At 40.2% G+C, this 15,309-nt stretch overlaps 1 protein-coding gene across 1 annotated transcript; it reads left to right on the top strand.

Annotated features, from left to right (window-relative positions):
• Positions 1-3,070: 3,070 nt before the first annotated feature.
• Positions 3,071-13,875, top strand: LOC136530615 (probable alpha-mannosidase At5g13980). The gene is made up of 29 exons (XM_066523342.1): positions 3,071-3,404; positions 3,648-3,731; positions 4,041-4,129; positions 4,229-4,403; positions 4,937-5,056; positions 5,222-5,308; positions 5,395-5,466; positions 5,809-5,922; positions 6,327-6,427; positions 6,506-6,599; positions 6,719-6,886; positions 6,978-7,067; positions 7,336-7,401; positions 7,669-7,725; positions 7,843-8,062; positions 8,145-8,281; positions 8,514-8,582; positions 8,662-8,721; positions 8,837-8,908; positions 9,296-9,343; positions 9,505-9,624; positions 9,856-9,921; positions 11,833-11,945; positions 12,185-12,269; positions 12,587-12,697; positions 12,779-12,874; positions 13,197-13,244; positions 13,337-13,405; positions 13,493-13,875. The coding sequence occupies exons 1-29, from the start codon at positions 3,201-3,203 to the stop codon at positions 13,712-13,714; spliced, it is 3,057 nt and encodes a 1,018-aa protein (XP_066379439.1). The 5' UTR covers positions 3,071-3,200; the 3' UTR covers positions 13,715-13,875.
• The last annotated feature ends 1,434 nt before the right edge of the window (positions 13,876-15,309 follow it).

Below are 15,309 nucleotides of genomic sequence, written 5' to 3'. Positions count from 1 at the left end.
CAACCCGTGAACAAAAGGCATTTACACTCAACCACCACCATACAACTACATCTGACAACAGCAAAACTATCAAAGAATACGCCAAAACCACGCATCCGAGTTCTTCCTAAACAAAACAACACGGATATACGCTCGGGGGCTTGGACGGCATCATAGCTTAAACAACACTGAGCTAGGGAGCTCGGCCTTAATTTTCACCTATTCCCGGAGACTCGGAACCAAAGACAAAAGACCAAAAATACAAGAAACTCAAGACTACAACGACGACACATCAAGACTCTTCATCCGACTTCTTTTCTAAAAAGAAGAACTCGGAGAAAGCACGGGGCCTACACTCAGTGAGTGCACTTTTTTGACATAAGCTCGGAGGCCGCTTACCGCAAAACTACTCGGATGATGACGTAATCCAAGTCTCGGGGACTACTTCATAATACAAAATTTTCAAACAACATAAAGAATCAAGACCCTCCAACTTTTTGTCCCAAATAGCAAGAGGCTCGGGGGCTACACTCAGTGAGTGCACTTTTTCTTCAAAAAAGCGCACGTCACCAATAGGCTTCCTCAACGCAGACCACTTCAAGACATTACGGCAAAAAGAACCCGGAACAAGCAATGTTCGGGCGAGTTCTTTTTGATAAAATTTCAACGAACAATCAGGGCAACTTCAAGACAAGATCCTCCAGCTCCTTGTTCCAAATAGCAAGAGGCTCGGGGGCTACAACCAGAGGGATGCACTTTTTCTTCAAAAGCACTCACCACCCAAAGATCCCAAAAAGCGCTACAAGGTTTCACTCCAGAAAACGCTCGGATGATATTTTGTTCCTACTCAACAAGACCAGAAGGAGCAGAGCGAGATTTTCAGAGCTCAACCATGAAGTGCTCGGGGGCTTGTCGATGCGGGACCCACAGGATACCCCGCAGGGTAGAAAAAAGATCTAGTCCAACTAGGATTCTTCCCATATAATCGTAGTAGTAGAACTATTAGGTAATCCTACTAGGAAATCTCATTATAAACCGACTAGGACTCTGATCTCCTGACTATATAAAGGAGGGCAGGGCTTCTGAGAGTTAACAACAACAATTGTACAACACAACACATTACAATCAATCCAATGCAAAGGCTAACGCCGACTGGACGTAAGGTTATTACTCGATCTACAATCGAGGGCCTGAACCAGTATAAATCGACTGTCTCTTGCGTTAACCATCGAGTTCAGCATACGCCGAAGCCCGAACATACTGCCCCGGGTACCCCCGTGGCAGGCTATCGGTGGTGAAACATCGACAGCAAAGTTGTATGACCAAATTGTACTCCCACTCGATGCCCCTGCTTGGTTGTATGGCCCCTGAGGTTTTTACCTATTTTCGTGGGGAGAAAACAAAGCTAGAGTAGTGTTAGGACTTTCAAATACCTACAACTCTTATCTAGATTCCAATGAAACCATCAATTTCCAACACTTTTAATACTCCACACTTCACTCAGATGCCCTGACAATCGGAGCCTCTAATCTATGAGCAAGGGTCTCTTCAACCGAGAGAGGATGTGAAGCCCATGATCACCTTTATTGTACTTCTGGTTATCCTACTTGATGCTATCTTGTGTCTTGGATCGAGCTTACTCTGCTTGTGTAATGATATATTCCGGTATTTCTTATGTAACTTTGTGAAGAACTAATATTGATGCAATGGACATTATGAATTGTTATCATGTTGTTTTATGTCAGTTCGATGGTAAATAAAGAAAAAGGCGTTACTGCATGAGACCTTTATGTCAGCTAATTGAGGAACTGTGTTATACCGTGTGTTAAGTTTGTACCTTTGAACCTTTATATTACCTATCTTAGGATCTATGTTATTAATGTGTGAAGTTTGTAATCTCAACATCTTGGCTTTGCTTCGAAACTTTATGTCACCTATCTTAAGGTCAATGTTATTAACATGTGGTAAGTTCCTGATAATATTCAAACATCTTAGCTTTGTTTCATGTTTTTGTTTCTTATGTCGTTGTGCTTTTTCATAAACATACCTGTGGTGCCAACCCGCGTGCAAGGACACGCGCTAATCACTAGTACTTTATGAATTATAGTGAAGAACCTCTAACCATGCATGTACACCTCCCCTCTGGCCTTGCAAAAGAAGGAACTATGGTACTAATTGGCATAGCGCTTGTTGCAAGCTGTTGTTTTCTTATTTAAAATGCCGGTAGGAGTAGATTCTGCATATTGTTGCTTTTTTGTGTTCGGTGCTAACACATAGCTTACTCGATACCGCTACAACTGTTGCCCCTACTGAGTGCACCCATAACTTATGCTTTTTTTAAATAAAAAATGAAAAACACTGTTATGTCAAAACAAAGCTTATAACAGGGGTGGATCCATGTAGAGGGTAGGGGCAGACCCAAGAAAAAACGGAAAAACAATGATTACAATTATTATTTGTATATATGCATCTTGCGATAAAAAAATATATGCATCACGAGATAAGTGTACCTATCAAATTCGTTCTAGCTTTGCCCCTAACCTATAACCATGTTGTAAGCACAAGACTGGGTCAAGAACCAAGGATTCCAATGTTTACATATACATAACCATACATTATATTAGAAAAACAAAGCAGTGCCCAATGATTTAATCCTAATGTGTTACTATATCCTATCAAACCTCCGAACAATAACTCTCATATATTTCGTTTATAAACAAAAGAAAAATGTGCGCACACAAAGATACTTGTCGAGTCACCTAGTGCTGTTGTATTTGTAAATAGTTTCCGTGGTGCTAATAGTAGTCAAATGTAACTATTTTTGACCGGTAGGAACTATATGCAGTAAATACTATCCGCGCCGGTCAATTTTGTTACGTGATCTTTTTTTTTTATCCGTTTGTGAGTTGTGACCCAAATTATAGGATGGATAGCGACAGGATATTTCAGGATATAAAGGGGGGCCAATTTGGAACCCCTCACAGAGAATACTTAGCATTTGCAGAAACCACCCCGCAAGACGCTGACGTGGCGCAACGAGTGCGCCAACTACTCGCCGCGCGTCGTTGCCCACCGCCAGGTGGGCCCCCCGCCCCCCGCTTCTTCTTAGCTGCTTGCCGCAGCCACAGTCATCAGTCATCACAGTCTCCGCCTCCCCGGCGACCACCGCCGCACCTCCTCCCGTTCCTTCCACGCTCCACTCTCCTAGCGCGCCCGCCTCCATGGGCCCCGTTCTCCTCGCCCTTCTCCTCGCCGCCATCTTCGCCGCCGCGGGCGTGGGCGAGGCGGTGTACATCCCCTACAACACGTCGGCGGGGGTGGTGCCGGGGAAGCTCAACGTGCACGTCGTGCCGCACACCCACGACGACGTCGGCTGGCTCAAGACCGTAGACCAGTACTACGTCGGATCCAACAACTCCATCCAGGTGAGGCGCCTGCTCCGCCGGGCTGACCGCTGCTCTCCGATTTCCTCGCGTGCGGTTCTCCCCCCAAACTTCGGAGGAATTTTATTGTTTTTTGGGAGACTAGCATTGGCGTGCTAATCGCTTCCGCATACTTTCGGTTTCGGGGATCCGTAATAACTAATTAAATGAACTGAATTTGCTCTTCGTCAACTTTGCTCTACTTTGTTTAAACTAATTTGGTTTGTTTGTTTTTCCTGGTTGAAGGGGGCATGCGTCCAGAACGTGCTGGATTCGCTCATCCCGGCGCTGCTCAAGGACGAGAACCGAAAATTCATCTATGTTGAGCAGGTAAATAGTAGTGACTTGCAACTTTCGAGCCTCCGATGCGTCGTAAGTTGGGTTGTGGCAAATTGTTGTGTGAAATTAGATGATAGGAAGCAATGCGAGTCTACCTGTGGCCATTCTGTTGGTTCGGGCGAACATTTATACAATCTCTGTTCCTTGCTGCCGACTCAGAGAACGGAAGTTAGATTACCAACTCTGCATCCAAACGCTTCATGGCATACTGCAGTAGTGCAGAGTGGGTTATCTTGATAGATGGAGTGTTTTTTACTTTTCTTTTTTCTGACTTGTGGTTATGTACGAGTACGACTGCAGGCATTCTTCCAAAGATGGTGGAGGAACCAGAATGACATGATCAAGGATACGGTGAAGGGGCTCATCAGCTCTGGACGGCTGGAATTAATGTATGTTCCTTCAAGTTTTGTAGCTGCCACTCTGTAGATTGTATTGTCAAAAGTTATTTTTGTTCTGTGGTGAATGACATATTGCTTCTGGTGTTGAAGAAATGGTGGCATGTGCATGCATGATGAGGCGGCTGTACACTACATTGACATGATCGATCAGACTACACTTGGGCACAGGTACATCAAGGAGGAGTTTGGCCAGATCCCACGGATTGGCTGGCAGATTGATCCGTTTGGGCACTCTGCGGTTCAGGCTTACCTTCTTGGCGCAGAAGTAATTTTCTGTTACCATATTCAAGTCAAGTTTCGTCCCATTTGCATGATATGATGAATTTATGCAATTCCACAATAATGTCTGTATTATCATTATAGAAATAGGCTCAATATTTTGAAACCTGAATGTTTGGATATTTCACCTTTTTCTTTTGTGGACTAGATATTGTATTGTTGATATAGCTACTTATATGCAGCATGTAGCCATGGACAATCAGAAATTAATTATCTATTGTCATTTCTGCTACTGTGCCTGAACCGTGACTAGGGGCTCTTGGTGGGTTTCAACTCTAGACTACCCCAACTTGTTTGGGACTGACAGGCTTTGTTGTTGTTGTTGTATTGTCATTTCTGCTACTGCCCTTAATATTTGTGTGATTGACAGGTAAACACACGTTTTGACCACCCACAGAACTATTGTCTAAAACGAACTCAATTTCTTAACTTAAGTAACAGTTGCCCCTGTGGTGTTTAAGGAACACATTTGATTTACTAGAAGAGAGATGGCTCACTAGACATTTTATTGTCTGTCAGGTAGGATTTGATGCTTTCTATTTCTTCCGGATTGATTACCAAGACCGTGATACACGTAAGGGAACAAAAGAACTTGAGGTTGTATGGAGGGGCTCCAAGACCTTGGGCTCATCGGCTGATGTGAGTGGCTTGTTTCTTTTTCAAAAGTACACAATGCACCTCGATATATGTTCCATTTAGGCATTTACAAATACTTCTATGATGCTATAGATGCTAAGTGCTAACCCACTTCAAATTTTTGACACTTTGTTTTGTTTCTGTTTCAAATCTGTATGTTTCTTTCAGATCTTTGCTGGCATCTTTCCAAAAAACTATGAACCACCTCCTGGTGAATTTTATTTTGAAGTTGATGATAGTTCCCCTGTTGTCCAGGTAATTAATCAGAAGTTCAGTACTATAGTTATTGTGTATTATTCAAGCCTTTAGCACAAGCCAATTCCTGGTTTTCCTCTGCGCAGGATGATCCCCTTCTTTTCGATTATAATGTTGAGGAACGAGTAAATGATTTTGTTGCTGCAGCTGTAGCACAGGTACATTTTTTTCTTGAATACGAGCACAGGTACATTCAGTTATCAGTATTTTCATCTTTTGTGCTGATGCACTTTCTTTGTGGCTATATACACTGCAAGGAGACCAGTAGCTTTTTGGTTGATGCTACTACACTTCCAATTTGCTTATTCAGTGCTAAAATTTATGACTCTGTGAGAATGCAACTAGGGTGTTCTTTGCTACTTTCAAGTTTGAACTATCTGAATTTCGTGTTATTAGTGGTTATTTGGACTAAAATATTCATACTCAGAAATACAACTTGTCAACTTCACATTCTGAGTCATATTTCTTTCTTTCTTTCTTTCTTTCTTTCTTTTCTGTAGGCAAATATCACGAGGACAAACCATATCATGTTTACGATGGGAACAGACTTCAAATACCAATACGCAGAGAGTTGGTTCAGAAATATGGACAAACTAATTCACTATGTGAACAAGGTTAGGATATTCATGGTTATTATAAAGAACTGAATATCTGTTCAGTTATTTTTCAGTCCATCATGAAAGGTCATGGCATCTGCATATCTGTTGAGCCATTTTCATGATGATTTTTAGTTAAGCTGTATGAAATGTATTTGATGCATTTCAATGCTCTCAAATTTTCATTATTATGATATATTGTTTAGTTCACGTGATACACTTGATTCCTTTTATTGTTTTTAGTTTGGTTAAAACATTAGGTGCTTAATTGTTTTATTCCTCTTATGAACGCAATCTTGTTTCTTTTAGGCATCTAACAGTCCAAACTGGCATATATTATAATATGAACGGTGAAGTTTTCTTGCTTAAAGTTGTTAAAAATGTTGGAACTCTCATGCTTGTTGTTTTGGACCATAACCCAGGATGGCCGTGTCAATGCTCTTTATTCCACACCTTCAATTTATACCGATGCAAAATATGCTGCAAATGAGCAGTGGCCTCTCAAGACTAATGATTTCTTCCCGTATGTTTTCTTCCCGAAATATGGTTTGGTTAGCTTTTTCTTCTGTGCACTTGGTTATGATTGTATTTCTTCTTCCAGATATGCAGACAACCCAAATGCCTATTGGACAGGTTACTTTACAAGCAGACCTGCCTTAAAACGATATGTCCGCATGATGAGTGGGTATTACCTGGTACTGTTTACATCCTTTTTCCACTATATGCTTGGCTTCGGGTTTCCTAATGGTATTCATAAATTCCTTGGCCACTTACTTGGTAGAGGGCTTATAGTCAAGTATTCAACTGTTTTCAGGCAGCTAGACAGCTGGAGTTCTTTAAAGGGAGACATAGCTCAGGTCTCTCAACAGATAGTCTAGGTGATGCTCTAGCTCTTGCACAGCACCATGATGCTGTTACAGGAACAGAGAAACAACATGTTGCAAATGATTATGCAAAGAGATTGTCAATTGGATATACACAAGTGAGCTTGCTGATAGAATTACTGCAATTCATGCTTGATGTTCTTTCTTTTGGTATTTGATAGCTTTCATTTGGTCCAATTCCTTTTACAGGCCCAGGAGCTCGTTTCAACTTCTCTTGCTTGCTTGATAGAGTCAGGCTCAAAATCACGTTGCTCATCCCCAATGACGAAATTGTCACAAGTTAGTCTGTGGCTTCTTTTACCATTTTCTTTCAGTGTGAAAAAGTACAGCCACATTCTACTTTGATATCAGTTGGAGGCAGCTACATGTCCTTATATTGCAATGTAGAATGTATTTGATTAATGTTTCCTAGTTTAGGACAATATGTAATGTCACATGCCTAAAATCAGAAACAATGGTGGATATGGATCAGGCTCTAACTTCTAAATTTCTTTATTTTTATTTAGAAACTACTAGTATAATATATCTGTATATCTCCTTTTTTCAGTGTCTTCTGCTAAATGTTACATATTGCCCTCCTGCTGAGATGGACTTAACGAAAGGAAAAAGCTTGGTGAGTGTTCTTAGCTTATGCATGACTCTTTCTAATTCAAAACATTACTCCCTCCGTTCCAAATTGTAAGTCGTTTTGGCTTTTCTAAATACATAGCCTTTACTATGTATCTAGATATAATGGATATCTAGGTGCATAGCAAAAGCTATATATCTACAAAAGCTTACAATTTGTAATGGAAGGAGTACCTTTTTTCAAATTCATGCATGATGCCTTTTAACCAAAAAAGACTTACCATCAGCTATTGTTTTCTTTCTGTGGTTATAGGTTGTTCTTGTATACAACTCGCTTGGGTGGAAACGAGAAGACATCCTTCGTATACCAGTATGCATTATTTTCCCTATTTTCTTGAAAGAAGACATTATAGTCACGATCTAATATTCTATTATTTATTTATTTTTCTATCGTGAAGCTAAATCTGATAATATTTGGAATCAACAGGTTTTCAGTGATTCCATTGTTGTTCATGATTCTGAAGGAAGAGAAATTGAATCACAACTTCTGCCTATAGCTACTGCCTCGTTGAACATAAGAGACAAGCATGTCAAGGCTTACCTGAGCATAACGCCAGGTGCAAAGCCCAAGTTTTGGCTTGCTTTTCCTGTGTCTATACCACCTCTTGGTTTCAATACTTACTTTGTCTCAAACTCGAAGAAATCAGGTATGAGGTCTTTCTTCTTGGTTCAAACCTACTTAAGGCTTATTACTCGAAATATCTTTCTAATTCTGTATGTATAATCCAGCACATATGTCTTCAAAGTCCAGTCAGTACTCACCTCAAGGAAGTGAAAGTAGTAATCTACAAGTTGGTCAAGGCAACTTGAAACTTCAATATAATGCAGCTGGAACATTATCCCTGTACTCCGATAGTAAGACTCAGGTAATGTGCCAGTGGATGATCTGATGTGTGCACTTCTTTTTATTCGGTGCTTTCATCCCGCAGAAATGAAGTTGAGCGCCCATAAGATTAGCCATGGTCCAGTGTTATTAGACTTATCATTAGTAGTCTAGACTCCAAACGTTATTTTCCATAGCAGGTCATGTGTACATTGCTTTGTATGAAATTGATCTAAATATTCTGTGCTAACTTACTACATCAACAAAATTTCAAGGTTCAAGCAAATTTTGAGCAGAAATACAAGTATTACATTGGACAGGATGGAAATGCAAGTGATCCTCAGGTGCACTAAAGATCCCCTTTTACCCAAAAAAATAGGATTTATATGTAATGGTGCTAATTCCTTTTGTCCTGAACTAAAGGCTTCTGGAGCATACATATTCCGCCCTAATGGCACAGTTCCAATCAAGACTGATGGTCAGGTATGAAGGGATCAAATTTCCTGTGGAATAACATTTTAAGTTGCAGCATCTGTTAAAGGAGGATTTTAAAGAGATTGACATCTGCCTTGTTTAATTTTACCTTTCCCAATTCAAGGTTCCTCTCACAGTTCTGCGTGGGCCCATAGTGGATGAAGTGCACCAGCAGATAAATTCATGGATATATCAGGTTATTCCTACGAAAAATACTTTTCTGAATCATCACCCATGCACCTTTTATATTCTATATTTTTTTATCTTCTTATTCAACATCTCCAAGATCTTTAGTGGATTTCTGGCTCACATAGTCACATTCCTTACAGAACTGAGTATGTAAGGTTACATCTCATTAGCAATGTTATTTACACTTAATCAAGTTGTTTTGAGTAATTTGTAGGATTTGCCTGTTAGTAGCTGTCACATTTCACTCATATACATGGTTTTTGGTATCTTTGAAAGAAACATGAGATTATCAGTATTAAAATTGTGGAGTTTAATTATGATTTTTGATTCTTGGTTGATCAACTAGTGATTATCCAATATGCTCTTGTTACTAATTCTTCTTTTCTTTCTGCAGATTACCAGAGTTTACAAGGGGAAGGACTATGTGGAAACTGAATTTATAGTGAGTTATCTCCCAATAAGATGTTCTTTGCATTGCTAATGATGATTATTTTTAGAACTTTACATTTTGTGTCACAGTTTGCTTCTACGTTTTCTATTGTCTCTATTGGCATAACTGCATAAGATTTTAATGTATTCTGAACTGATTGTTCCCATGCATAGGTTGGGCCTATACCAGTAGATGATGGAAATGGGAAAGAATTAGCAACTGAAATTGTTACAAACATGGCGACAAACAAAACATTTTACACTGATTCCAGTGGACGCGATTTCATCAAAAGGGTATTGCAGCACTTGAACTTTTAACCTTTTATTTATTTTATCTCCCAACAAAGCATTTCTGTTGTTCTTTGCATATACAGTTCTTTAGAAATGATTTTGTTAGTGATTCCTGTTCTAGTTTACAACCTGTAATGGACTAAAGAATAGCATAATAGATAACTAATGCTGAAAATACATGGCATAATGGTGTAAGATTATCTCAAGCTTTATTTCATGAGGTATTTTTTACAGATAAGAGATTATCGATCGGAGTGGAAGATTGAAGTGCACCAGCCTATTGCTGGAAACTATTATCCTGTGAGATTTTGTTTGCTCACTATCTCTATGTTTTTTTAATGAAGAAGTTCAATAACATCAATAAAATGGTTTCCTTTTATCTGAGTCAACTCCCGAAAGCAGTCACGAGTGGCATTTTCCACTCAGTTGATTTAGTATCGAAATGATTATTCTGTTTCATAGAAAATTTTATTGGCTATTTTGGTCTCGATTCAAAGGCTACTGATTTTACTGAAAGATGGCAACATCAACATAAAAATATTAGCTCAAACAGCTATCTGTGCACTTGTCACACCCGATTTTAAGGACAAAATGGGATGCTATAATCTTATGTGCGCCAAAAAATCAGTCACACACATAAGCCGACAAATTATAGATAGTACCATCACAAGTGTTTATTACATCACGTATAATAAGACAGAGTCTTCACATAAATGTAGCGGAAGTATAAAGAAAAAAATCTCTCGCGGAAACTCCATATCACAGGGACGTCAACTGGTTGACCACAAGTCTAATAATCCTCAGGAAAGTCGTCATTACCATAGCCATCTGTTACTCATCCGGGATTTTTATCCAAATAATGAAAATAAACAAGCGTAAGTACGTGTCCTACTCAACAAGTGTAACATGGGGTCCATGAGGCTCAAAAGGCTACACAGGTTTAACAGCATTTAGCTTTTAGTTGTCACAATTTTAGCATATGAGTAGCAACAAGTTGTTTTAATCCCATAGTAAAACACATGATCAATGTAAACATGAATAATGAATAGCATAAACGGATAATTCTTAGTGATCATCTATTCCATAAGGGTTCCAAGGCCGCTCGTGATCGTGAGCACGGCTGATATACCAGTTTTATACTGTGCAGAGGTTGTACACTTTCACTGTGAGTCGTGATACCCCTACACTTTCACCGTGGCCATCAACGGACATGGGAAGACCACGGGGAGAGAGAGGATGACGACGAACTCACCTGGGAGCTTTACGCGGACGAGGGTGGGTCTGCGGTGGCATGCGGCTCCACGGGGTGGACGGCGACGGCGACACTCTTAGGGTTGCGGCGGTTGGAGCAATGCGAGGGCGGCGGCTAGCGCTTTAGGGTTAGGTGAGGGCGGCGCAACGCAGGGGCGCTATTTATGAGCAGGGCTGGCTTGCGGGTCACGCCAGGCAGCGGCATAGCGGAGGCGGAGACGAGCTCAGTGTCCGGCTCGGACACGAGCTAGAGGTAGGGGAAGGCGATGACACGCGGGACCGGCTCGTCAGCGTCATAGGGCGGAAGAGAGGAGAGCGCGGCGACGCTGGGCCGGCCTATTGGGCCGCCGTGGGAGAGAGGGAGCAGGCCGCGCGGGAAAGCAGGCCACTGCGGGGAGCTAGGCCGAGCTGGGCTGCCCGGGCCAAAATCAAGAGAGGGAGAGAGGAAAAAATAAAACTCCTTTCCTATTTTCTTAACACATTTTCAAATCCAATTTAAACTCAAATTCAAATTCTTTTGCAAATTTCAATCAAACCAAAGCATCACAAATAAATTATGCAGCAGCATGTATGCACATACATGTATGTAGACCATATATTTGGTTTTAATTTTAACAAAGTTATTATTTTTCTAAATTTAAATGCTCACAAAAATGCATAATAAATCAAATTCTCCTATTTCAAAATCATGCAATTTTTAGGGTGTTACAGCACTGTGACAAAAGTAGTTAGATTTAGCAATCTTTACAAAATTTTTCTGCATAAGAGGTGGTTGATGATTATGAAAAGGGGTGAAAGTGTAACATGTGCAGGACCTGTTTATTTAATGTTCTCTTATCACTCTGTAGTTGTGAGAAGAGGTAGCGATCCTTAAGAAATTAGAATGCTGTTCCAACTCTTACATGTAATTTCTGTTGGGGCAATTTGTAAAAAGATAAGTTATTATGTGTATATTTTCAGGTTAATCTTGGCATTTATGTGGAGGATGGCAGCAAAGAGTTGTCTGTACTGGTAGACAGGTCAATTGGAGGTTCCAGTATAAAGGATGGACAAATAGAACTAATGCTACACAGGTCCATCCGCAGAATAGAATAATTGTAATAATCTAGTACTCCCTCTGTTCCAAATTGTAAGTTGTTATGGTTTTTCTAGATGCATGGCTTTTGCTACGTACCTAGATATCAATTATGTCTAGATACATAGTAAAAGCTATGTATCTAGAAAAACCTAAACAACTTACAATTTGGAATGGAGGGAGTACTTCCTTTTTGTCTACCTGCGTGTGACTAAACCCTCAGTCCTCCCTGTATAGGAGGCTACTCCATGATGATGGGAAAGGCGTTGCCGAGGCTCTAAATGAAACAGTCTGTCTCGATAAGCAATGTGAAGGACTAATTGTAAGTAAAGGACTATTTTCCTGATACCATTTTAGATAGAAGTTTAAGTCAGTTGTTTACTAGATGTATTGGTATAAGAATAAATACATCTTAATTGTTTGGTGTGGAAAACATCTCACTTGTCAGGATAGATCAAATTAATAGCATGATAACTACAATAAGCCAGTGTCTCAAAAGTAGCTTGATAATTACAATTAAGATTTAAGTCATATTGGAGGATAATATTGTGTCATAATAGATCAATTGTTATACTGTGACTGCAAGCATGCTGTTTCATGCAGAAATAATAATGGAAAATCTCTTTGAAATTTGAACAGATAGAAGGAAAATACTATGTCAAAATAGATCCACAAGGAGAAGGAGCTCGGTGGCGTCGGACATTTGGCCAGGAAATATACTCCCCTCTCCTTCTTGCTTTCACAGAGCAGGTATGGGGTAAAACTTTCCATATTAACATGATTGTTCGACAAGTCGTTCCTTTGTTCAACATGCACCTACTTGTTTTCCAGGATGGTGGCAACTGGGCGAATTCACATGTTGCAAAATTCTCTGCCATGGATTCAACTTACAGCTTGCCTGATAATGTTGCAATGCTTACCCTTCAGGTACCTGCCTCTTTATGCCACTGTCGCCATATAATGTGCTAAAAAGTGAAAAGTACATAACTATTATGTTAATGTTCCCATATGGCTGTTAGAATTTAGAAGCTTCATTTTTCCTTTTTCTAGAGTAGTATGTTCTGTGCATTGGTGCCCCAGTCTTGGTTGGTTTGATCGATGGCAAAAAACGACATGGAACCATGCACTCTTTGATATATATCGCGACAAGTGCAGAGCTGCTGTCTGGATTTATTTCTTTGCAGTACTGCATGTATATATACTTGTTTAAAACTTGGTTACATCTGTCAAATGCTTGCTCATTACACAGGAGCTTGAAGATGGAAGTGTTCTCCTTCGGTTTGCTCATCTATATGAGGTTTTGCACAGTCGTCCTTCCTCTCACTTGTTCCAGGTGAGGTAAATCCTATTTTCTTTTCTTAATCTTGTCCTGTGCTGTTATGCACATAGGCCGGGGAGGACAAGGATCTTTCAACTTTAGCGAGTATCGACCTCAAGAGAGTGTTCCCAGAGAAGAAGGTCCTCTCCGACACACTGTTATTTGATTTACACTTATTATAGTCTTCAACAGCATTCCTAACTCAGATTCTTGGTCCCTCACTCCAGATTGACAAGATCATCGAGACAAGCTTATCGGCAAACCAAGAACGCACAGCCATGGAGAAGAAGCGCTTGAAATGGAAGGTGCAAGGTTCTGCTGCTGACGAGAAGGTGGTCCGGGGTGGTCCTGTGGATCCTTCCAAGCTTGTTGTTGAGCTGGGGCCAATGGAGATCCGCACATTCATCATCAATTTCGATCACAGCATCAGTAACAAGCAACTGCTCTGATCGCCTCCGAGTAGGTCTGGACGGCGAAGTCAATGTTGCATTTTTAGCCTGCTGTTTGGAAATAATAAAACAAATAATGTGGCCAGGCTGGCCATGAGGGCCTGCTGTGGGTCAACCCGGTTCTAAGTTATATAAGGCTGAGGACTTGTTTATGAGGCAAATTTTGCTGTAGGGTACCTCTCCTCCTCAGTAGGGATGAAAACCGAAAGACGCCTTTCGGTATAAAACGGAAACAGGTAAAAATACAGGAAAAACCGGCGAAAACATGATAAAAAATAGGGTAAGAGTTTTTTTTTCTGAAAAATTACCGATTTTTATGCGCGTAAAATCCCGTTTACCTTGCAGTCTCAGGCTCTTAAGCCAAAACCATGTACATATAACATTTAGAGTCTAATGCTTTACAAGTCCCCAAAGTTATCTTCGGATGTCATATAGGTTCCCAAAGTTTCAAAATAGTTTTTTTTTAATTCTTGAAGTTAGTTCAGGTCTCACTCAGGTCCAAATGGGCGCTTACCTGACCCGTTAGCTGATGTGGCATGCAGACAAAGCGTTTACGTGGACCTAACAGATGGGGACCATATGCCAGGCGCATGGCTGTTTATTTTTAAATGTATCTTTTTCATAGTCGGATGAAGATGATTTTTATGTGAGAATTGTAGCCCTTGATGACATCTACAACTTTTTAGTTATATAATTTTCCATTTGAGATCATTAAAATGGTAAAAAAGTTAACATAGAATATTTGAACAGCATATTAATCACCCGCTATAGCAGGTCGTCTTAGAAAAATCATCTCTCGTGTATGGTGATGGATAAACATACTTTTTATACAAAAATTGTGGCTCTCAATGCGGTCTACAACTTTTTAGTAATAAGGTGTTCCATTTGAGGTCGTCAAAATGGTAAAAAAATAATATAAAATTTCAGCAGAATATTAATCGCGTACTAGAGCAAGTGGTCATAAAAAATCATACCTCTGACATGTGGGTCCCATTTGTCAGTCCTTTAGCTTGTTTCGGCTCTATGTTTATTTTGTGGGGACAGAGAAAAACAACCTATATAAATAGTGCTGCTACAGTGCCAACAACTGTAGAAGCCACCAAAGCCACTAATAGCTGCACCCTGTTCGCTTAAACTTATCAACCCGATTTATCAGTAATGGTATAATATTTTTCTTTCACAACAAAATAATATCAGCCAGCTTATCAGCCAAAAAAAAAAAAAAAAAACCATCAGCCGGCTTCCCCACTCCCCAGCGACGTGGGATAAATTCTGAGTGCTACTGCTAGCCGCTGCGGCCTGAGGTGCTAGTGCTGATGCTAGTGCTGCTTTGCTCTGTTTGTTTTAGGCTTATTGCGGCCCAAGAGGTAGGAAGCCCATAGTAATAGGCCAATGGCTAGTTTGGACTATATTCATTCACAAGCCTCAGAGACTAGCAGCAGCTATATTTTGGCCAATTTGTTCACATTTCCTTCCTTTCTAATTTTGTTTTTAAAAGTAAATCATGACAACTAAAAGATATATTTTCTAGTCCATGGTTCTATATATGGCAATGCGCACTGATGATAAATTCTCCGTGTCTCATATGTTTTGGA

This window comes from Miscanthus floridulus, unplaced genomic scaffold, assembly GCF_019320115.1.
Source record: "Miscanthus floridulus cultivar M001 unplaced genomic scaffold, ASM1932011v1 fs_164_5_6, whole genome shotgun sequence".
NCBI classification, from domain to species: domain Eukaryota; kingdom Viridiplantae; phylum Streptophyta; class Magnoliopsida; order Poales; family Poaceae; genus Miscanthus; species Miscanthus floridulus.
Note: the sequence above shows the minus strand (reverse complement) of the source record. Positions and strands in the feature narration are given on the sequence as shown.